The sequence below is a fragment of the Haliotis rufescens genome, unplaced genomic scaffold (genome assembly GCF_023055435.1).
Source record: "Haliotis rufescens isolate VD_foot unplaced genomic scaffold, xgHalRufe1.0.p SCAF_7, whole genome shotgun sequence".
In the NCBI taxonomy this organism is placed as follows: Eukaryota; Metazoa; Mollusca; class Gastropoda; order Lepetellida; family Haliotidae; genus Haliotis; species Haliotis rufescens.
The window spans coordinates 57564307-57590433 of NW_025964361.1; the positions used below are offsets into that span (position 1 = coordinate 57564307).

Below are 26127 nucleotides of genomic sequence, written 5' to 3' on the forward strand. Positions count from 1 at the left end.
ATGCAGAGTTTTGTAAGAAAGGATTTAACAGTTTTCGAGTTATGCTCCGGAAACGAACACCACCCTTATAGAACCTAAGTCCATCTTGTTGCAATGGAAACGTAAAAAATAAATATTTATAAAACTCCTAAATAGCAAAAGGCACCAGTTCAGCATGAGCCTGATGGACATGCAAAGTTTCGTAGAGAAATATTTAACGGTTTCTGAGTTATGCTCCGGAAACGATTTCGGGACGCACACACGCACGCACACGCACGCACGCACGCACGCACGCACGCACGCACACACACACACACACACACACACACACACACATACATACACACGCGGACGGAACCCATTTCTATATCCCCCGCCAACTTCGTTGGGGCGGGGGATAATAATTGTTTCTTCCTATTGTTATTTTTGTAATTTCTAAAAATTGTCTTCTCATCAAACAGGCATCTTTCATTACACTTACATTAATTCTTTTTTTTAAAAACTTTCCTTTAAGTCCCCTTATCCCCTAAAGCTCTACCCCTTTCATTTCTACTACCTCTACTCCAGACCTTAATCTCTCCTTTAGGTGAGTTCATAATGCCAGACAGGTAAATGCCGCGTGTTGTTTTAACTAATTGTAGGGGAACTGGGTTGTAGGGGAAATGGGATGTAGGGGTTTTGGGAGATAACCCTCAAATCTATGTAGGTATCTGCGACCATCTCACGGCACATGCAAGTCGAGAGGATCCGCTTCATATAGTGTCTCGGTACATTATCATGACGAACATTGGATCAGAGAACGACGCTGCGCTCTATTCCATGCGATAATTTGATCCCACCCATCTTATGCTTTTGTAAGATTTAACGGCCTGTGTATGAAAACACATGGTTACCCCGGATATATTGATAATTCATCTGTCAACTTTTCGTCGTTCGGAATTCATCGGATTCTATCGTCACGAAGATTGTCGAAGTGAAGGGATTGTTGCTTTCAAAAGGCAGTATCGAAGGTAAACAGGAAGTTGCAGCTCGTTGACAAGGTGGATATTTAGCCATTAACCAGGCTCGGGTTAGAAGGAAATATACCTACGACTACCTGTGACCTAGTTGAATCGATCAGGACAAACCAAGCCTGAAGGATCAAATATTGACCGCCTTGCACAAGTTCACATTGTTCGTGGATGCAACTATTTGTATCGATCAGTGGAAAGTTACACGTATATACGGGTAGGTAGGATCTGAGTGTATTGCTGACTCGGTCTACCGACAGGGACGATCGTTGCTGAGACAGAAGGTAGGTTGTGTTATGTCAGTCTTTATTATCAATATAACAACAACAACAACAACAACAACAACAACGTGTATTTGTTTCCAGGTGAGAGCTGAGACATATTGAAGGTAAAGCAGAGATATGTGATATTAAACGAGGCACGATCAGACGTTTACCCATCGTATATTTCCCATCGCAACTTTTCTATTGGTAATCTATGATAAATGGATCGTATTTCAATAATCGGGATACGAAATCTTAGGGTAGTGATAGCAGATAACTTTCCATCTGTATTATATGTTAAATAATCGGAAGAATACTGTTTTAAGAGCAATAGAGGTGAAGCCTTGCATATTTATGCACATTTACAGGGTATGAAACTCCCAAAAATTTCAGCCAGACCACAGGACTGGCTAGCTGAAATATTTGCCAGCCCTGACCAAAACCTGCCTCCCCACTGTAATCATATGTTTCTCAGGATAATTTAATTAAAAATATGAAAACTGATTGCTTGTAGCATAAGCGCATCGCTAAATGTTAGGTTGTCTACATTTTATCATTCATCTTTACATGTGAATTAATGCTTATCATCGGGAAATATTTAGAATATTTTCACCTATGAAATATAACCCGACCGTCGGGCAGGGGGATTTGAAAATCTGGCAGCCCGAGTTGAAATCAGCCCGTCTCGGACGGTCGGGCAGGCAGGTATTTCGAACGCTGATATTTAGTTAAACGGTGTGTCGTGAGGTGTGTGTGTGTGTGTGTGTGTGTGCGCGCGCGTGCGTCCGTGCGTGTGTGCGCGCGCGCTCGCGTGCGTGCATGCGTGTGTGTGTGTGTGTGTGTTGGGTATTGGGGTTGAAGTTAGTAAACCTTTATTTTCATAACTTTGCAACATTTATATTTACTCATCATAACCTCTGAACGCATTAGCACAGTGTTAATAGTGCGTGTATACCTGCGTGTATACCTGTGTGTATCAGTTAATTCTTCTACTTACCACCGCAGTGTGTCATACACGTATTCATAAAGACTGCAATCTATTCCACGCTTGAGCGGATATCGACCCACTTGCCTTGTGGGGCACCCTGACACTATACACATTGGCAAGCATGTACAAAACTGATGGCGGCGGAACACAGACGCCCGTATAAGAATTGGGTACATGGTATTTCTGAACATAAAGAAAAGCTTTAATGGTCGGTTTTAGTTGTCAGAAGCTTTTGATAGTTTATATATGCTTGTCACGATTGTTTTGCATCAGCGATATAGGGTTAAATACCATGGTACTGTAGTGTTCAAATTCGTCTGTCTCACAGCCTCTAAAACATGTCATTATCCCTTCTGCCCAGCCTGTAATGATAGCTCTTTACGAAGCAAGTCTAGATTTTCCACAGGTACTCACTGGGGCTCCTTTTTAATTTAAATGTGGTTCCTAATTTCCATCAAAAAAGTATTTACAAACACTAAGCGTTAGTCTATGTTCCAATGAGTACAGAGCGACATGCAGGTGATTGTGTGTGTGAGATTTGCGTGAATGTGGTTGTGTGTGTGAGTGTGCCCCCGCGCGCGCGCGCGTGTGTGTATATATATACATATATACACATATATATACATATATACACACATATACATACATACATACATACATACATACATACATACATACATACATACATACATACATACATACATACATACATACATACATACATACATACATACATACATACATATGTGTGTGTTTGTTTGTGTGTGAATGTGTGTTTGTGTGCGCGTGTGTGTGTGTGTATATATATATATATATATATATATATATATATATATATATATATATATATATGTGTGTGTGTGTGTGTGTGTGTGAGAGAGAGAGAGAGAGAGAGAGAGAGAGAGAGAGAGAGAGAGAGAGAGAGCTTATCTTAATCCGAAATAATGCTGGTATTACTGTGTTCGCACTCTGCCATACCATGCCACAGTTTAACGTGATGGCCCAATCAATTCATTTCATTTCAATTAAATTCTTTATTGTATGAAAGGCCAACATACAAAGTCAAGGTAACACTTCACTTCGTAACACAAACGCATGATATTATGTACAAAGGCAGTGGATGTTGCAGGACAGCAGTGAAGTCAATCTTATAGCATTAAAATGAGATAGAGGCCACTGCAGTGAGTACTTGTTTCTTAGATTTTCGCATATAGGGCAAATAAACATGAAATAGTATTCATCTTAGACAAAAATGTCACAGAATAGGCATAACCTTAGGGATTACTCAGCAGATGAAAAGCTCCCTGTGTTAATTTCTAGATCTTTCAGGCAACATACAACTTGCGTTTGATGCGGGATAATGACTGCATACAAAAGTGAATATGTGGTCAAAAGTCGAATATTCCTTTCTAAATCCCGCTCGTGTTTCAGGAATCAAATCTCTCATGTTTGACCACTGTGTTAATCTGTTATTAGTGATAGAAGTAAATGCTTTACTAAGAATAGTAGTGACAGATATACCCCGGTAATTGTCAGGATTGTTTAATTGAAAAACGGATAATAATAGATTTCGACCAGACAGAAAGAAAAACACCTGTATCTAAAATTCGATTGAAACATTTAACCAGATAAGGCTTTATATCAGGAAATGAGTATTTAAGCATTTCAGCGATAAGACAATCAACCCCAGCATATTTGCCTGTTTTAAGGCGAGATAAAGCATTAAATATTTCCGTTTCCGTGATAGGCGATTCCAACAGACACATGTCAACATCAGTAAACTGTTCATTGACGCCATCATAATCGCGTTCAAAGAACTCATTGTCTACCAAAAATAGAGAATCAGCCTTTGAAAATAACTTCTTGAAATGACGTAGCCATGCATTCTGTTGGGGATATAGATCCTCTGGGGATAGAATGTCTCTGAAGTGAACGTATAGTGTTCCAAAATAATTTCGGACTGTGTAAAGTGCTATTTAATCGGACTAGCCGTGACAATTTCAGATCATATTTGAAGTTTTATACACATTTCTCAGTTAACAGTTGCGTTTCCGGTGGTATTCACTGCGTCAACACCTATACCTTCTGAGAGCCTGCCTGGAGTCAGATATTGCTGCCCTACATGCTATATTCAACTTTGGTTTATCATGTTCAGTTTCACCATATTTTATTTGTTTCTTCATACAGGACGCCGAGTCCAGAACATACTGTACCAAATGTGTTACCCCCTCATCTACATTAGCTTCAGTAATATCCATCAAAGAATGTTCGTGAATTTTCAAGGGCCCTCTCAGTGTTGTGATAACAATAACCTTTCCTTTGATTCATTTCATGAAAATGTACTGCTGCTAGAGACATAATCCTCTCGGTCTAAACTACGTGGGATAACTCAAGGGGGAAATAGCCTGAATCTGATTGATAACCAACATTTAACATATCTACATACTGGAAGAAACATCACAGATGGATGAAATAATCAACAACACAAGAACCATTATCTCCTACAAACATAAACTTGCCTGCTCTATCGCCTAAAACTCGCCCTTTTAGTATAAACAGACGACAAACAAAGCATTGATTCAACAAAATGCGTCCGAATCTTTTGATAGTACCATCTTGAGATACACGGTGTTCAACAGGGCCATTGTCTACATCAATGTATAAATCATCGTGTCCAAAGTCATCACTGTCCTCAAGAATGGGATTATTGTCGTTGCCTGTGTGGACATTAAGATCACGGTAGAGTAGCAATCAGACCAATACTCAAATATAAAAGTTTCCAGTTTATCAATAATACAACCTGTTATCCCAATGTAAAATGTAGAACCTGCCGGAGGGACATATATACACAACAACATGTAATTAAAGATAAAATACTGATAAAGTGTATGTGGAAAATTTGACATATTATATTATAAATAGACATATGAACTTTTCTATATCGGAGCTAAGGTGGATGAATTGGTTCACAACTTCTCTAACGCGGAGGCACACACCACTAGAACATGTAACTGAAGACGATAGTTTAACTGCTGGGGCAAAGTACATTTGGTAACCAGGTAGCCAGTTTAAGTCTGGGAAATCTGATATAAATGTGCGCGTGTTGATCACAGTGAGCTGATTACTTGCAGTTAGTGTGTCACTTCTCGCCTTGGCTCTACAACAATATCATAATTATCAATTATCAAATTGCCCATGGAACTTTAGTCAAGATTTTGGCGTGTAGTTTTTTTAGGCATTCTAAAAACATAACTACATACCAGAATCACTAGGGTAGTCAGAATTCTTTTTATTTATATTTTGTGGCCCATCATCATTACCGTGTTCAACAAAGAGGGATTGTGTAATAACCATGTGTTTATTTTTCATAAGCGAGGCAGTACACTATCAAATAGAGATTGTGAAATAATTGTGCAAGAACCATGTGCTTCTTTTCCATTAGCGAGGCAGTACAGAATCAAATGGAGATTGTGAAATATTTGTGCAAGAACCATGACTTGTGTTTCTTTTCCATGAGGGAGGCAGTACACAATCAAATGGAGATTGTGAAATATTTGTGCAAGAACCATGACTTGTGTTTATTTTGCATAAGCGAGGCAGTACACAATCAATTAGAGATTGTGAAATAATTGTGAAATAATCATGTGTTTCATTTCCAAAATGATATTTTACATTCCAACGGAGGCAAGTGTCACGGGGAATCCCTTTTCAGAAAGTAGTTCCGGGGTTCGGTATTTTCACATTTAATTTGCCAGTCAGACTCAGGGAGAAAAGGACAACACACATACCGTGTAAGTATATGGTTGAAAAGGTAGTTAATGCTGCTGCTACTACTAATACTAATGTTATTAACTATACCCCCATAATCTGTAATTCTTTACTTTGAATGTCAAGATGTCATAGTGCTGATTATTCACACATTATCAACTTATATACACTTTGTAATCTCCATGGTAACTACATGTGATAGTGTTTAATCATCCGTGTCTCTCCAAAGCGCTGTTGTCGGATGTTGTATGTTTCGTCACTTTCGTAAGGTATTATTTGTCATACAATATGTGGCACATTAACTGAATATATTTTTCTTCTTCTATAAGGATTTCACGCGCATTGTTAGCGTATTCGATTATTTTTAAATGTAACTGTGAACATATGAATATATTATTAATAATGATGATGGTTAGGATGATAAGTATAATAATAACACCTTCGACGACGACAACAAACAACAACAACACAAATAATGAACGAAATTAGAAATATTCTAAAAGGAAATAGATTTACGTTTGATAAGTTGACATTTTCATTTGTACTGAAATATGTTCTTATACGAGCGCTGTTCAGATCTGTGTCTTCCTCAAGTTCAACAATGGTAATACGTCTGTCTGACAGTATATCATTTCCTATCATCTCCTTGATTTAATCTTCATCCATGGAAGTTGTGGGACGTCCAGACCAAGGGTCATCATCAAGGCTTGTTCTCCCAGCCTTAAACGTAGCTGCGCAACGTTTAACAGTGGAATAGCTGGAACACTTATCCCCATACACTTGTGACCAGCAGTCACGAATTTCTTCGAGAGTATTTTGACTATTCGATACTCGTTCTTTTCCATGTCTGTGGCCATTTGGACCCCTAACACGTTCAACTGGCTGTCACTAATATACAAACGGCCTCAACAGACCAAATACACTTGCAATGAACTACTCAAACAATGCACTACATTAACTAGTTCGCTTTGTTATCGCCCATAGTTGAACGTTAGTCAGACTTAGAACTTTTTGACCACCCCTTGTATCCATAAATGTACGTAAGCATATTCATTAACACTGAAACTCATTTTCAGTGATCCATTCATATACTTTTCACTATTAAGTAAGAATTGACTTTCACTATGTGTGAGTTCATTGGAATATGAACCTTCATAGAGTGAGGGCCAAACTGTATGAACGCCGGAGCTTGCGACGACGTTCATACAATGTTTGGTCCTCACAGGGAGAACTTTTGTAGTTTCTGAAGAACAAACGTACTCAAATAATATCCTCATTAGATGAGAAAGGTCTGTTAAGAACTATCTCAGTAAGCCAGTTTCATGAACACGTCGTAATTCATTTACATCAAATACAAGACGTCAAAATTGCCGACACGATAAATGTGACGGGAGGGATTTCCGAAGGTGTTAGTGAACCTGTGGCTGTTACAAGTGTTAGTCATCACTGATCAGTTGGCCGATCACTGAAAGGTGATTAAAGATATGTCAAACAGACACTAAGGTAGATTGCTGTAGACGGCAACTGTCAGCCTAGACACGGATCGAGTCGATACTACGATGGTTTGGGTATGCATTTCTTCGTTTTGTTCATTTGGATGGGTCGAAGCGAGGATTTTCGTGAACGATCATGCAGTCTAACTCTCTGACGTTTCTCAATGTATACTGGAACGCCGAGTTCAAGATAAAAGGATCTAAATGATTAGAAAGAACGTTTCTGTGCTAGGGAATTCCCAGGAATTTCCCCAGGAATGTGGAAGTAGTCCGTCAGGGTTTACGTCCTTTAAAGAACTATGTCTCGTGAAAAACGTATGAACGTCAAATTGTGTCGTCCATACACTTATGAAAGTCAATTTCGCGGTCATGTGACCGACCCCTCGTCTAATGGAAAAGCCGCGTATCGTACAAACTTCAAATTAAAAGTATGTGTGAATGAAATAATTCAAAAGATAACATGAAGCATATTCAGTGGCAAAATACGGGCGTAGCGTTATTACATACACATAGTGACGCAATGGAGTAACTACCAAATCATGACCAAATGGGCCGGAATATACACACCATGAGCAGATGGGCCGGAATATACACACCATGACCACATGGGCCGGAATGTACACACCATGAGCAGATGGGTCGGAATATACACACCATGAGCAGATGGGCCAGGAATGTACACACCATGACCACATGGGCCGGAATGTACACACCATGAGCAGATGGGCCGGAATATACACATCATGAGCAGATGGGCCGGAATATACACACCATGAGCAGGTGGGCCGGAGTGTACACACCATGAGCAGATGGGCCGGAATATACACACCATGAGCAGATGGGCCGGAATATTCACATCATGACCACATGGGCCAGGAATAGAGATGACAGTTCAGTTGATCTTCCGTGGCAGAACACAACGCTCCAGTCGATCCTGTGTTATTACATACACTGCCATCCGTTGTGGTTTTGGTACACTATATTAGAAAATCAACTTACTTACAGATTATGAGTGTTTATGAGAAATTTGTTATGCCTGCCACAACCTCAGCAACTGAGCTTGGTTATTAGCAAGCTCATTCCCCTGATGATTAAGCACTGGGCCAGCACTTCAAAACTACAATATTTAGGAAATGAGCGCCACAACGCGGACAAACCAGCATATACCACAAGGCCAACTTCAAAAGAGTACACAAATGTCATTGCCAATGTCTGACATGTACACACCATCCTGTCTGAACAAACCTGTCGCCCATGTTAATATCAATGTGCCCGAGAACACGTCCGAGGTCTAGGACACCTTTCCCACCGAATCCAGTAAATCTCTTCCTTTTGCGCTCTGTCACTCGGCCGTCTTGTATACCCCGCCATGTGACACTCAGCAGAACATCTGACCATATGACACGTGCGTAGGGCATCATGCGATGGATTTTTGTAAACATCTCGACTCACCATCTGCAGTAAAACTGTGCTTGGCACATCACTGCGGTCATTACCTCCCAAATGAAGGAGAAGCCAAGCTGGTGGAGGACTGCCTTATTTTTGGCTGTAGAAATGGCAGCAATGAGCTCAACTTCATTCCTCTTGTCCCATACCATGTTCCGCTGAGTCTATACTCCTGTAGACCCAAGTCCAATCCAACTGGCCTTGCAACTGCTCTCCGGTGAGCCCAGTAGATGAGACTGGAGCCGACGAGGCACACTTCTGTCAACAAAGAGCTGTTGCAACATATTTCTGCGACTGTACTTAACATATGCAACAGAGGAACAGCTACCCAATGTGTGAAGTAGCTTGTGTGGTATTCCCCGTGTTACTGCATACGTATTGGCTTCAACTCTGAAATTTCAACTTCAATGAATGTGTGTTGTAGTAACTGATATCTGGTGACAGCTTTACCATTCAAATGGATGAAGAACTGCACTGGTTGGGCTGAGAGTGAAGACAGATTAGTCACCTGACTGGGCAAATTGCAGTTTTTGATTTATCTGAGATTGTGCCATTCTTCGAAAAACGAATATTGATGTGCACTGTTTGTACAATGATACCGACATCTGACAATTTCTGTCCTGTCCTCGTTCATTTTCGACACTATCACCGTGTCACCAATCCGTAAGAATGAAAAAGAAGCCAAATTAAGCATGGTGGCTAAAAAAAGAAGACGTTTTATAAGCTGATGAAAGAACAGCCTGGAAGGCACCAGGTAGTCTCTTAAACATGTCAGTTATGATTGAGTGTCTAGCGTCAGATTGCGACACCAGAGTATTTCTGTATCCCTGCATGTATTTGCAAACGAAATAGTTGTCAGTAGGGCAGTATTAATTCTGGTGATGTCTGGCAAGAGTTGAGAGATCCTAAGCTATATCTGAGCTTGAGAACTTCATGATCATACTGGCGATGTAACATAACGTATCACATGCGGATGCAGTCCAAATCAGAGGAATTTTATCTTCTTGACGAAATTTGTCAAATAACCTTAAAGCAGCTGCGTCGGTGGTGTCCTCCCATTAGTTAGACAGCCAGTTGTTAGACACCTTAAAATAACAACTTTTCTGGTTGAGTGCACAACAAAGTGCAATGCTGTTACCTTGATTGATAATGAAATGACCCATAGCTAAACATCAAGATATAACAAAACAAAATGACGTGTTAAGTCAGATGTACTTATTTTATAAACGTTCATCTCAGATTTGGCTGTTACATCAGATGTATATACACATATATTAAATTTAATCATGATATGTACACGTCATACCCGGTTCATCCTGTTGTCAGACTAAGGTCTTTAGGCAAGTTTCAGGAGGTGGCCCACAGCATCTAAAAACTGAACTGGAGTCTTCTGACCAAGGCGTAGATGGTCTTTCAATCTGATGATCCGGTGGTCGATCTCGCGATACACTCGCTTGTGGCTGGGTGGTGCTGCTCCAAAGTTGACCTGGACGAGTTTGCTTCTTTCCGCATGTTCAATACGTCTGACGACCTCTGAAGGAAGGCAGAAGGGGTATCTCGTTGTCATCTTCTTGTGCTAGCTGGTCATTGTAGAGGGAGTGCATCTTGGTTGTTTCTTCACGGGCGCGCTTTCGAAGTGTGCTGAGGAATTTGAGGTTGTTGACATGTTCTGGTGGATGGTTGTGCTCAGTCTGGTTCCGGAGGAAGTCGTCACTTGTCGGGTATCTATCAGTGCAGGTCTTGATAACACACCTCCAGTGGGTGCTGGTCTGTCTTTCTCGATTTCGGTTGTAGAGATATCCATCCAGAAGAATCTGAGGTGTGCCTCTCTGTGACATAATATATTCCACTTTCTTTAACCAAGACATTCTGATAATGCTACCATGATCTGCCAGTAATAATATTTATATCACAGTTGGTTAAACTGAGTAGACTCTGACAAATTTATAGTAAAAGATTAATTGTTTTATATTAAGAATGTTATTATAACAAGCAGCTAAGTGAAAGTGTAACTTGAGTCGTAGTCTAGTTGAGAAGTTCTTCATTTCCACAAGTTTTAAAGATCAAACACTACATATTGGATTAACATAATAACCTATTATCAGAGTACAACATGCAACTGGAGTAGCAATCTAGTAAATAACTATAACAATAAATAAGTAGAAAATAAGTAGAGAAAGATCAAACAATGAACCTTAAGACATGCCTAATTTGTTCACTGAGTAGGACTGTACCATTTTTATGGGTACTACTTTAATTAATCCCCTACTTCAGTGTCTGACAACTGGCTGTCTAACAACTGGCTGTCTAACTAATGGGAGATAACCGCGTCGGTTTGTTAAAATGGCTCGACACTAATGCTGTTATCACCACAAAGGCCTCAAAATTTACATAAGCCACAGATTCCTGGGTACTGGTGTCGGTTTGGGTCTGGCGTTTGGACTCAGCTGACGAAACCTCTGAAGACCAAAACGAGATAAGGAATCTGACTGCTGGTATAGTTAACTGCATTCAGACTGTATCGAGTTGAAATCAGTGGGGTTGGTGTTACTGTTACGGATACAAAAACGTGTGTTGTGATTAAATGATTGTACTTGGGGTGGTGATGGTGGGGGTACGAGTATTTGGGGTATCTAAGCCAATCACTACGTGACATCACGCATTGTCGAATACATGAGGTAATACATCACCTGATCCGTTCGACGGGCGACTATGTCCAGGAAACGGTGGTTGGCGCCATGTTGTCTCGACCAAAGGGCTGAAAACTTCGATATTCGTTGATTTGTTGACTGGGTCCCATTTCCGAGATGATCTCTGGTCACTGGGTGCTTGAACATTCCGTTTCCTCGTTCTCCGACCTGACATCGTCCCCATACCAAGCTTACCTTAAGATAATACCCGAAAAAGTAAAAACAGATACACGTTTTTATTATATACTTCAGTGTAAAAGTCTGAGTTTTCTGAAATTAAAAGAGGTGATGTATCCATTGCAGTGAACATAACACTTGATATTTCACTGCAGTGAACATAACACTTGATATTTCGCTGCAGTGAACATAAAATTTTATATTTCACTGCAGTGAACATAACAATTTGACGGAACTATTGTCATACAAGAGTTACCTTCCCGCAAATTGTCTCTCTTTATCGTAAGTGTCTGGCCCGTACACTTCCTTTTTACATTTGTTTCAAATTGACAACGCAAAATAATGATAGATGGTCATTTATGGAGTTAATATCGGTTCTTGCCGTTTATTATTCTCTTGAAAATACTTCGTTATAAACTGTAAGTGTCTCATTTAACTCGTCAATCGAGACTATTCGTTTCGCAAAGCGCCATTTTCGTTACTTGACCAGCGTGTATTCTCTCGCTGCCAACAGCGGTCTCGTAGATTTCAAGAATTTATTTTTGTTGAAGTTGATTTTGTATACTGTCATTACCAAATGTAAGATAATTTATGATAAAACGTTTTCGTTACCGTAGATACTTTTTGTTACTTTTGTATTTATTTTTTAAGATTTTGCAAACACGGAACTACTTTTTAAGTCGCAAATGGAGAATGGGGTGGAGAAACGTCCATGTGTGTTAGGTAGGGAGAATTTACGTTTGAAAGTTGTAAATTTGTAACGAAATAATTTATTTTTCCGGTAGACAACTACACAAAAGTATATAATAAATAATAAATAATATATTCCATGTATCTAGTGAAATATCATGTATCTCTCATCTCGTGACAGGGGAAAAGGAGATGTTGGCGTAGCTCGTGAAAATATCTCTTTTCCCTCCGACACTGAATGAGAGAAATATAACATTTCACTTGACACATGAAATATCCTCTATGTCCTGAATGTTGGTGTGCGCGGAAAGAGGCTTGACCCAGCCGCGAGGGTCACGTGACCGGGTGATGATTTCACTACACATTGGTGTAAGGGAGGCAACTCCACTGAGCTGTAGTGGGCTGCATTGCAATCACTTAACAAATTTGTTTCATACTGGCTTTCACCAATACTATATCTATTTTTACGCCCAACGGAATTTGCTTTGGCAGATACTCGAGGCTGAATGTTCTCTAGCATTGACGATTTACACAAATGTATAATTTCAAAAGTCATTCAGGCTCAAGTCTTCATTTGTAGTATTGGATTGGGTTGGTCAAGGTGAATCTCTACCGGCTTCGAGTCAGCGGCAATGGGCTTTTTCATATGCAATAGAAAAGAATAACATTGTTCATACTCCCCCTCGCCTACACGCATAGACGAGTGATTTGATTATATGAGTTGTCATACATTAATAGTCAAAAGGTGCTTAGGCATGCCTTAACTGGTAACACCTGATATTAAATGTCATTGTATCTATTTCAGCTTGAAGGACATCTATTTCAGACGTTGATCACACCTACAGTGAAAAGTCAACCATGCCTTGTGAGTACAATGTTATTTAAATCACCTGCGCCATTACTCTTATTTCGTTTGTTATAAGTTAGTGTTTCACATTAACCATTCCGTGTTTTGGTTTCCCCATTAAAACGTCTGGGCTTCCGCCAAGTGTAACGAAGCAGCAGTGTTTGTCTTTATTGGCGCTGAGTGTTTTGTTTACCTTGAAATGCAGTGTAGAATTAGAATCTGCGTCATGTAATATCATGAACGATAATACTACTTTTTAAAGTAAACATATGAAGGATTTACATATTGTTAAATATGTATGTACCAATTTTAGCAAAGATGGGATTAATATTTAAATGTTCTTGTGTTGTCTGTTTGCGAGATGTGTATATGTCTCTGACATACCATGCCGCAGTTTAACATGAATACCCCACTCAGACACAGTATACTGACCCCGAGCCGACCAGTCCATGTTTTAGCCCCTTAATGCCGAGCGCCAGACAGGGTAACAACAAGTGCCATCTTTTAACATCTTTTTATGACGCGGCCGGGGATCGAACCCCGGAACTTCCGCTCTCCGGGCTGACGCTCTACCACTAGACCACGAAGGCGGTCCTAACTGAAGGCAATGGGCCAAGACGTAGTAATAAGAAACTGGATTAGGGAGGTTAACCCCAAGGCCAGACGCCCTTTGGCTGTTCTTGGTTGTTATACTTAGCGAGGTGAACGCTCGTAGCAAGGTTAAGGCCAGTCGCCCTTTGGCTGTTCTTTGTTGTTATACTTAGCGAGGTGAACGCTCGTAGCAAGGTAAAGGCCAGTCGGCCTTTGGCTGTTATTTGTTGTTATACTTAGCGAGGTGAACGCTCGTAGCAAGGTAAAGGCCAGACGCCCTTTGGCTGTTCTTTTTTGTTATACTTAGCGAGGTGAACGCTCGTAGCAAGGTAAAGGCCAGTCGGCCTTTGGCTGTTATTTGTTGTTATACTTAGCGAGGTGAACGCTCGTAGCAAGGTAAAGGCCAAACGCCCTTTGGCTGTTCTTTGTTGTTATACTTAGCGAGGTGAACGCTCGTAGCAAGGTAAAGGCCAGACGCCCTTTGGCTGTTCTTTGTTGTTATACTTAGCGAGGTGAATGCTCGTAGCAAGGTTAAGGCCAGTCGCCCTTTGGCTGTTCTTTGTTGTTATACTTAGCGAGGGGAATGCTCGTAGCAAGGTAAAGGCCAGTCGCCCTTTGGCTGTTCTTTGTTGTTATACTTAGCGAGGTGAACGCTCGTAGCAAGGTAAAGGCCAGACGCCCTTTGGCTGTTGTTTGTTGTTATACTTAGCGAGGTGAACGCTCGTAGCAAGGTAAAGGCCAGTCGCCCTTTGGCTGTTCTTTGTTGTTATACTTAGCGAGGTGAACGCTCGTAGCAAGGTAAAGGCCAGACGCCCTTTGGCTGTTGTTTGTTGTTATACTTAGCGAGGTGAACGCTCGTAGCAAGGTAAAGGCCAGTCGCCCTTTGGCTGTTATTTGTTGTTATTCTTAGCGAGGTGAATGCTCGTAGCAAGGTTAAGGCCAGTCGCCCTTTGGCTGTTCTTTGTTGTTATACTTACCAACCTTTTCATGAAAATGTAGGCTAAACACAACTAAAGTTTTCCATATGTTTCCTGATATGAAAATTTGACAAATTAATCTGTTTCGAAAAACGTAAAGTTCCATGACAAAAAATGGATTGCTTTGAGTTTGTAGTATGGCCAAGGGTACCGCTCAACAAAATGATCTTTGCTTTAACAAGCATGGGATTGCTTTTGGAATGTGATACATTAAGTTGGACGGGATCTCAAGTTGAGTTTCAGAGTGTGCGTAATAGCAGCTTGACATGTTATTAGTTTTTGTTTGATGTTTAACACCACACTCAGCAATATTCCGGCCATTCAATGACGCCTTTGTAAATACATCGAGTCTGAAGCAGACAATCGCGAGATCGATACTATGAGCAACGGTTCAGTAACTGAAGGCATGACAACGATCTAAACCATTGCCAAGTAACATAACACCTAATGTCATAGTAAAATTAATTTAATCTCGATTGTGTCGAAGGGCGAGGTCGGAGGCTACATTTTTACCATAATAGGTTGAGTGAAATATAGTCATCCACTAGACCACTGAGGCGGTTTCCTTTGTGAATAAAAACGACAAAACTCTTTCCATACGCATAAGAAATCTCTGTTAAAAGCAGAGTCGATTGTACATGAGAAATGTGGTAGAACCTACAGTGACCCAAGCATTCATGCAGTTGTTCACCGTGATGACCTAATGGACACAGGACCATCCCTGATCAACATTGGACCAACAGACCACTGTCTCTATGATTTGAGCTTGAACGTGTGTGTGCGTGTGTGCGCGTGCGTGCGTGTGCGTGCGTCTGTGTGTGTGTGTGTGTGTGTGTGTGTGTGTGTGTGTGTGAGTGAGTGAGGTGAGTGAGATGTACACTTGACGTGTAGAGGACTTTACGTGCACTCATACAAAAACACTTATACAACATACTCCTATGAACATTTAGTAAAGTAATTTATTTATTATCTGCGCCAATAAGAGAGTGTGTGTCAGTGTAACGGGAGAGAAAAGCTTGAAGTAATGCAGGTCTCAGATCTATCACTTTGGTGAAACGGCGAGCACGGGTATGGTGCTGACAAACTTAATCGGGATGAACCGGTATACAAACCCACAATCATAAGCTTATTGTGTGCACAAGGGACGCAACTCAGCAAAGCGATGTGCGGCGCTCAGACGAGTGGACCACCCGTAGCCCCGTCAATAAAAGAAGTCACATGCCATTCTGTACATAACTACAAAAGCATATTACTGTAATCTAGAGGATGAATACATAGAAGATATTTAATGTGTCGAGTGAAATATCATGTTTCTGTCATCTCGTGACGAGGGAGAGAAGATATTTTTACGAGATGAGAGATACATGATATTTTAAGAGACACATGGAATATCCTATTTATTGTATACTTTTTGTGTTGTTGTCTACCGGAAATGTCATTATTTTATTACAAATGTAAAACCTTGAAACGTAAATTCTCTCAACCTAACACACGGGGACGGATTTCCACCCCTTGTATTTGCAACTACAAAAAGTAGTTTTGTGTTTGCAAAATCTTAAAGAAAATATAAAAGTAACAACATATATTTAAGGGCACGAAAATTCTGAATCATACATAAAGATATGATTATATACAAAATAAACCTTAAAACACATACTTGATACCTACCAAACCGCTGTTGGAAGCGAAAGAATACAAGCTGGTCATGTAACAAAAATGGCGCTTTGTCAAACGTACAGTCTCGATTGACGAGTTAAGTGAAAAAGTTAATGTGTATAACGAAACATTTCAAGAGAATAACAAACAGCATGAAGCGATATTAAATAGCTATCTGTCATTATTTTTGCCATGTCAAGGTGGAACTAACGGTAAAAGGAAGTTAACTGTTTGTGTGCGGACACTTACGATAAAGGGAGACAATTTGAGGGGAGGTCACTCTTGTATGACAATAGTTCCGTCAAAGTGTTACGTTCATAGCAGGGAAATATCAAGCGTTATGTTCCCTGCAGTGAAATGTCAATTGTTATGTTCACTACAATGAAAATATTACTTTTCTCAACTTCGGAAAACTCAGTCTTGCACACTGAAGTAAATAATAAATCGCGAATCGTGTCTTATGACAGAAACACAGATCCACAGAGAAAATAAGTTAATTTATGCCATCGTCGCTTTTATATTTCAGCATTAAGGGCGATTTTAAACAAAAAAATGAAAGTGTTGTATTTGCATTCCTTAAAGTTCTCATTTCTGATGATCCGTGTGTCAGAATATTTAACCACTTCTGCACCTTTGTCTGAATCATGTTCTTCCTCTGCCCTCTCATGTTGGGGACGAGGCTGACGACGTCCACAACGCCCTCTGTCTTTGCCTGTTCCCCAAGACTCTTGATAGCTATGTGCAATGGCCATGGTTCAGCTTATTCAAATCTATGTTTCAGCCTTATCTCGGACGTACAATGAGATACAATGCAGCCCGTGTAAGTCTTTATTCTGAGTTTTATGTTTATTTGATTTTTGACGCCGCACTCAGCAATATTCAAGCTATATGACCGCGGTCTGTAAATAATCGAGTCTGGACCAGACAATCCAGTGATTGACATCATGAACATCGATCTAAGCAATTCGGATACGATGACATGCATCAACCAAGTCAGCGAGCTTGCCACACGATCCCATTAGTCGCCGTTTACGACAATCATAGTCCCCTATTAGCTACCTATTGTAACCCGGATAATCAGGCAAGACTCTAAGCTGTGTGACCGTATGGATAATGCACTTTGAGAATTGAGTCAATCTAGGACGTTTTTTCAAAGTATACTTGCGAAAATGTTATTTGAATGCCCATACATTGTTTTTATAACGATTTTGTGTTATTGTACTGAATTCTATTAATCTCCTCTCATACTTTCATGATTTGAATAATGATTGTTCAAATTGTTTTTCAGCAACCACAGCCGTCACCGCCATGATAAGCCTTGTCCTTCCATTCGCCATGGTAGCTATGGGTAAGATAATGTTACAAGCTATCTCGTATGTCAACCATTTTCAACGTAGCACGCATTCAATCTTGAGTAACATTATTGTGCCAAGAACGGATGAATGTGCTTTCCAAACAGTGGGTGAGTTGGGTTTAACGCCGCGTTCACAGTATTCAAGTTATTTCACGGCGTGTCAGCTTAATGTGGGAGGAAAGCCCAAAATGATGCAGGTCTCAGACGTTTACCACTTCGATGAAACCCACGAGAACGGGTATGGTGCTGACACCCTGGAAACATAATCGGGGCGAACCGGGATTCTAACCTACAATCATAGGTTTCTGGCGTGCCCAAGGGACGCAACTCTGCACAGCGAATCGCGGCGCCTGAGACGACTGGGCCACAGTTAAAGGGACCCTGTGTTACACATCCTGGTGTATAAATCCAGTCTGGGTCTAGACATCATAACTAGCGCCTTAAGTGAAATTGTCATGTTGAATTAGGAGTGAATCATCAACCGCTTTATTGATATAAACTTGAGGTAGCGGACATATCCTGTATTTGAGGGTCTTGAATAACACTTGCTTGGACTGCCATTTTGTTAAAACTGTAGCCCCCCTTTAAAACAGTTTCTCCGTTCAACGAGAACATTTTATAAATACATGTAACTTCTATAGAGCCACATCACATTGAGTTCGGTTCAGTTCAGTGACCTGTAGGATTGCGTCATATCACGTTAGTGCCAATGCTGATCTATAAGAATGCATGTTCCTTAATTCCAGGAACCATTCACATGGATAATTGTCCTGCTGAAAAGTACATTCCTATCTACCTGATCGTGGGAGGATCCTTCACCATCCTCGTCGTTGCAGTGCGCGTCTTGGTGAAGATATGTTGCTCTGGTGAAGGGAACACCTTTCTCTTTGACCTCATCTCCATCATCATAAATCTCGTCTTAGGTCTTTTCATGTTTGCCTGGTTTATTGCAGGTAACATATTTAAGATCGTTTTCCACACCAATGAAACAATTAAATATATTATGTCTCTGTTGATAAAAATGTGGATAGACCCGTGAGGATCCGGGTTAGAATTGATCTGTAACAACTTGCACGTGCTTGTCGTAAGAGGCGTCTAACGGGATCGGGTGGTCAGGCATTCTGACTTGGTTGATGCATGTCATCGTATTCCATTGCGTAGATCGAAGTTCATGATGTCAATCACTGCATTGTGTGGTCCAGACTCGTTTATTTACAGACCGCCACCATATAGCTGGAATAATGCTGAGTGCGGCGTTAAAAACCAAACATACTAAACAAATGGAAAGCTTAATCTTTAGCCTGCTGAATTGTTTTAGCATTAGGCGTGTAAAGAGGGTGGGTTATTTCAAACAGTCCGTGTTGCATTAAACAAAGGCCCATTGAAAAAATATTTTTGCACATTTATTCCTGATAGAAAACTACACATTACTTTGTAAAAAGTGTCTGATGTTTTCAATAATACCAAGGTTAAGACCAACAGCGAACACAAAATTTGTAAATTTCGTGAACTTGCCTCAATTACGTTATTGAAGGAGGTTTACGTTTCATGTTAGGAACCTTTTTGAATTGTTAAATTTGTGCAAATTGATTTCAATAATCTTATCTCCGATATCTTAATTTTAACTCAATATAAATTCGATGTTTTTTTATTGGCAAATAACAGTGCGATGGTTAATTATGGACCATTTCAGTAAATTTAGTATCCAAACGTTAAACAGAAAAAAACGCAATTTTCGAGGTCATCATGTCGGTTGCAGAAATACGAACATTCGGGTTAATCTAACGTGTCACGTTATAAAATTTGCAGGAAACAATTAATGACTCATAAATATTCACCTATCCTAATTTCAAATGTTTTGGTGGAATATTTGCGATATACAAAAATACAAATCCCGTGTCATGATGCATGCAGACGTTGGAAAATCGACCTCGGCATAACTTATTGCTATTTGAATATCAACAAAGTTTACATTGTCTTCATATATATGCCTTGGCGAATGTTGACGATGTTCTCAATTGGAGAATGTTTCATTTGTCATTTTTCGTTTAATATGACAAAAGAAAAACAAAAAAATATTCGTCTATAGATATAATCGATCGGCAATGATCACTCTCAACAACAGGTGCGCGAAAATAGGCGTGACAAAACGTGTTTCAAAATAGCATTCATGCGATGCCGAATATGATAGGATATACACAAGCGTGTGATGTATAAATCAATAAAATACTACAGACATATTTTCAGTGTTAGTTTCTAATTAAATGTCGGATAGTTGAAGAAAATGTCCTTTTATAATACATTAATCGATTCTAGCATCATTTTAGAACAATTTCACGGAGCATTTTAATTGTTTTCCATAAATAGAAAGACCGCCATGATTCCATATTGATGATAGATTTGTTTATGTTTAATTGCTTACAGCTGTTCAGAGCTTCTTAAATAATTATGATTTTTATGATTAGTAGCTATTTTCCGCAATGATTATATGTATGGACACTAAATATTGGTCTTTGTATCAGCACAGTGTACCTGATCAAACTTCAATTATTATCTTTTGTTTAAAGATTGTTATTCAACAATTATTATCTTTCGTAACTAGTAGATGTCATTATTTAAGTTTAGCATTCCATAAAAAATAAAGAAATAGATAAGATCCTTATGAACATATACAGGCACATTTCATATGGACATTAATCTTGTGTAGGAAGTGGTTTGTTTCAATTCTTAAATATGATGAGCCGTCCACATGAGTTTGAATATGTAAACAAATACTTGTTTTAAAATGTGAAAAGGAATTCCACTGATGAGAAATCTTTGTTATCCCATCTTTCCACAAAAAACATTTGAAATGTGCTTTTTGTACGTAAACCTTCTTCAGAGTTTGTATCCAAACGGTATGTACCCAGAATTATTTTATATAACAGCTTTGAAATTTCAAGGATACACTTTGTATGAAAAAGTAAATTTATTATCACTTTCGAGTCAAAATACTACAATTATCTTACAGTTCCAATTTACAGGCCTCTTCTTCAGTGACAAGAATTTATAACTTTCCTATAACAATCAATCAATTTGAGTTGTGCCAATGTGGACTGACTTGACCACGTACATTTAGGTTAGTCTTATTATGAACTTGACGAAATGTTTTATCATAATGTTCAGCTCATTGTTTGACAAGTTGAATGTAATCAAACAGATTTATTTTAGTTTTCTTGGGTACAAATTCACTTAGTATTTCTGGTACATTTTTGTTTTGGGTACAAAATCACATAGGCCCTACATTCATCCAGCCGACGTGTATACTTACTTTCATCCGTTCTGAAGATTGGGTAGGGGGAATAAACGTTTTAAAAACAATCTTTAATATTCTAAATTGTTCTTCTTGCAATGACAGACCAATAACAATATTATGTTATTATTGTGGCATATCAATATGTTATATCGCTCTCCGCTGCCGTCGTTTTCAGAAAATAATTTTAAAATCATCGAGCATGGAATCTTTTACGGTTTCGGATTTAGACAAAAAGGAGTGAAGACAATAAATAGTAAACAGTTGACGAAGAATAGTAAAGTATGTATTTTCTTTTGAATTTGAATCAATTTCGGATTTTGTTTATGATAGCTTATCAACTTTTGCATATGCGGTACGTGCTTCCGGTTTCAGAAATGATAGCTAAAATTGCAACTTTATTTTGATTATTTTTCGTAAACTGCATTATTTTACTATTGAATGATTTACCTAGAATGTATGTCAGTTCAGATTTTGCGTATCATCCAATATTTGTCCTTATTTGCTGTGTTTGTTGACTTTGTTCAACTAAACAAATCGCAAGTTAGGCCACGCCCAAAACGTGTCACTGACGTTTGTCGGCTTGTCAATGTGTCCGAAAGTTTATCAAACGAAATCATTCGCAAACTATATTGTTTTACAAAGATTTATACATCCGTGTCTATAATTCTAGAAAATTAAGTTAGATGTAACAAAATTATGGTAATAGACTTACGGGGTCACTATGCATGTGGAGTTGTTTGTTTACCGCCGTTGCCAATCGTACAAGTTACGTGCAATCGAGGACAGATTTTTTTGTTTATGATTGTTACATTGAAATCTGGTAATTTTTAAAAATTAAGGAACCTGAGTGTTTTCCTTTCGTAAGCAAAGAAACAATATGATCAAATATGAAAAATAATAAAATCATAATGAAAATATCGGACTGCACGCCGCTCAACGTGAAGTGCCAAAGGTCAACAATGGCTGTTTCTAGTAGTTGTGTGACGATACATTTGGTCGATACTTTTTTAACTCGCGATGTTTTCTTTTTGATGTAAATAAACTACTGAAAGTTTTAATATTTTTTAAACTGAGCAATTATGCATACGCAAAGCCTACTCGTTAAACAGTTATAGCGAGTTTCATCTGGGGGTGTCCTTCGACTATGCGCCTGTCGATTGGGTTCGACAGTAGCATTGAGAGCATTAATCTCTGTTGTTCCGGCATTGTGGTCTACATGGAAATGAAAACACATGTTTTATCGTGAAGAGATCACCCCTTTAAAAAAACATACAGCTGTATTACACATTGTTTAATACCTGAGCGTGTACTTTTGTCTACGGGAACAAGTTTCACTAAACAAAATAACGGCCTGTTCAACGACGTTGTGTGAACAGATGATAGATCACAGGAGCATATGCACACTCGATGACCCAAGCAACCTCGTTGCTAGGCTGACGTCACATGCATTGTTTCGCCGGTGGATATTGCAAAAATTGAGCCATCAACCCGTGATGACTAAATCCTCTACTCACTTTGACATATTTTGACAGCCAGTTTCTTACAGAAGTGCATATTTCCACCAAATTGTCCCACGGAAGGAGTGTGTGAGTATAGTTTTGCGTCACCTTTAAGCCAGGTTCACACAGTGCCAATTATGGGTCCCGTTTGAGATCAGACAGCGCTACGACACGAAAAGTAAAAAAGTCGGATTACTATCCTGAATGATCTGGAAGGTCCTATCATTGTCTGAACGCAGTCGCATACGTTCGTAACAAGAGTCCTACGGATCGGGAAAGGTCCAGAGAGGTCGGCCAAGCACTCCCGACAGTGTGGTGCGTCCCGTAACATTCGGGAAACTCAGCCGATTTTGTCTTGTCGGAATACAATCGTAACTATGTCGTGACAGATTCTGCTGTATCGGATCAAAATCGTAACAATTCTCTATGTTGTCTGGACGGTGTCCTGTGGATCGGGACGCTGTCGTGATGAACGGGCTTGAATTATCTTGTCGATTGAGTCCAGATTGCGTCCAGGTCTTGCCGAATGCAAACCGTCTTTGTCGGTTCACTGTCCGGTCACTGTCGGATCTCTGTCGGATCTTAATCAGGACGCTGTCGGGACAGATTCGGTCGTTTTGTACCATGCAGAAGATACAAATCGGATCAGATTCGGATTGAGAACGGGACACTCGGGACCAATTCGGCTGGAAACGGCTGAATCGGGACGCTTCCTGAACCATATCTGATTGTTTGTGAATTTCCCGCCACGAATCACAGGATCTTGATCAGACTTTGGACAAATTTTAATCGGGAATGGTCCTAATAAGGACGGCAGTAGAAACCCTGAATGTGTGACTGAGCCCTTAGCAATATTTCCACAATATCACGACGGGGGATGCCAGAAATGGGCTTCACGACATGTACCCATGTAGGTAATCGAACCCGGCGAGACGACCAAACGCTACTCACGAGGCTACTACCCGCAACTCCCTCATCCCCGGCAGGAAAGCAGATACAGTATGAAAACCAATAAACTCAATACTAGCATCCACAGATTTCGACTCCACGCATTGGAGTATTGGATGACTGCATGGTAGCAGAATAACAACAGTTTTACCAAAAGAATTCGGCAGATGTAAATGTCTAACAAAGACAACAAACCTCATATACTAACATCATCAGTATCGGAGAGTATTTCTGGAAATGGTTTGAACGCTCTTTAAAATTTATAGCCCGGGCTATTTGAAAAAAAATGTTCAAGAAAGAAAAATGCTTTATTCATAATTCAATGACGCCAAAGTTAATTTCTGATTCTTTAGGCAATAGCAGCCACGTTTGAAATAGAATCAGTTGTGCAAGTCTTTTATTGACACTTTGACGTTCGCAGAGCATATAGACATGGATTTTTTATTATGACATCTTTTAGAAATAGATCCGATTTTAAAGAGACTATGAAAACAACGTGGTTGAGCTGGGTGGATCAGCAGAAAGACAAATGTGTTTTGGGGCAACAATGTAACAATACAACAGTAGAAGTGTCAATTCCTGGGTAATGATGATTATAGTCCAACTGAGCATATACTGGACGGTAGATGCCTTTAACGCTGTCAATGACTGGCTTGTTTCTGATTTTTTCCATGTCATCCAACAACTGATGTAGTAATTCAATTTCAGGCAGCGTGTGGATCTACGGCCTCCACACTAAATACGACCCAACAGACAAGACTGCCGCCAACTACTGTGACAACACGTTTTACTTGTTCGCGTTCTGGTGCACCACGGCAAGCTACATCCTGATCGCAGTCATGGTCTTCATAGCCTGCTGCTGTTGTCGAAAATAGTCGACAACACTCATGTGCGGTAGTTGTAAATGGTTGACTTGTGTAATGAGCAGCGGTTACGGTGTTTGTATTTGAATATATGTCACATTATTTAAACGGCAAAGTCAAAAGTGTCCGTCCGTTGCAAGCTGGTTCAGTTTCGGAAAGAAATTGCACTGACTGGGACATCTTGATTGTAAATTAGCCGACAACCGCTTTTTGTCGGTGTCGGTGACAATTTTTATTGCGTTCTTGGAGGAGCTATACAAATAATATTTTTTATCACAGCTCATTTTTAGAGACAACAAGCATGTCCAGCCATCATTTTTGTCTTAAACCCACCCAAACAAAACTTAGATTTTTCTCGTGTTTGCAGAGACAACTTTCTTTAACACCTCACCCATCCAGGACCTTCATATCCTTACCGAAAATAGTTGGGAAACGATTTTAAAGAATATGTTTTGTACGTTTACTTACTCTTTCACTTATTCAATTCCAGCTGCTGTATTATGACTAGTATAGTCCTTGGTCACGTGAATACACACCAGGAAGTGATAGCTCTCACTCTGTAGCTGCTATGTCTAGAAGTGATTACAATGATGTTAAGACTAAGCATTTCCCATGGTCTTACTCTTTGTAGTATGTCTTGTTAAATGTTGATATAGGTGTGATAGAATTATACATCGTCATACCCCCGACCTGAAAGGGTGGGGTTTTATACGAGTAGTTACACCAGGGAATTCCGTCCGTCCTTCCGAGGACATTTTTTGTGCGACCTGTAAACTTGAACATTGCTGCTTAGATTCTTTTCAAATTTGGTGAACACTTTTTATACTAATGGGGGAGGTGCAGTGCGAAGTTTGGTTTCAATGTTTGGATTTTCGTACAAATACAGCTTTTTACATTTTTTACTTCGAATTTATTTACTTCAATAATTGTACGACCTAGAACTTGAAACCTGCCTACTGGATTCTTTTAGAATTGGTGGTATAGTTTCAATACCAATAGGAGAGGCTCCTCGCCAATTTTGTGTTCAATATTTATATTTTCTGAAACAAAACATAGCTTTTTCATACGTTTACTTTGGTTTTGTTTACTGAAACATTTGTGCAACCTATAACTAGAAATTAATTCAATGTTATTATCAAATTAAGGGAACTTAGTTTATTTTTTATATAGGTATTTTCTGAAAGAAATATGTTTTTGATGTTGTGAAATGAGAATTATTTTTACTTCAACATTTGAGCGACATGTAACTTGAAAAATACTTCTACTTCAACATTTGAGCGACCTGTAACTCGAAAACTGTTTCTACTTCAACATTTGTGCGACCTGTAACTTGAAAACTGCTTGATGTATTCTTTTCAATTGAGGGTACAGTTTCTATACCAGTAGAAGGAGAGGTACAGAATGATTTTGATAAGTGGATTTTCTTAGGAAATATTGCTTTTTTCATGTTTTGAACTCATGTGATTGTCAACTTTGTAGTACAAAGTCCCGTTCCACAAGGCGTCGTAGCACAACGACAGCCATTTTGAAAGTCAATGTTTAAGTATGGGAGTATGTATATCATGCGACACCTGAATATAATATTTTCTTCTT

The 26127-nt window shown here is 39.5% G+C and overlaps 1 protein-coding gene across 4 annotated transcripts; it reads left to right on the forward strand.

Annotated features, from left to right (window-relative positions):
- The first annotated feature begins 938 nt into the window (after positions 1-938).
- LOC124147580 (transmembrane protein 272-like) lies at positions 939-26127 on the forward strand. 4 transcript variants are annotated; one of them, XM_046518237.2, is made up of 6 exons: positions 939-1273; positions 13310-13369; positions 17357-17395; positions 17864-17923; positions 18676-18795; positions 24380-26127. In XM_046518237.2, exons 2-6 carry the CDS (start codon positions 13363-13365, stop codon positions 24544-24546), a joined length of 393 nt encoding a protein of 130 aa, XP_046374193.1. In that variant the 5' UTR covers positions 939-1273; positions 13310-13362; the 3' UTR covers positions 24547-26127. The 4 variants fall into 4 exon arrangements, with proteins under 4 accessions (XP_046374193.1, XP_046374189.1, XP_046374188.1 ...); XM_046518233.2 differs by having other exon boundaries at positions 961-1206; positions 18676-18882; XM_046518232.2 differs by having other exon boundaries at positions 962-1273; positions 18676-18882.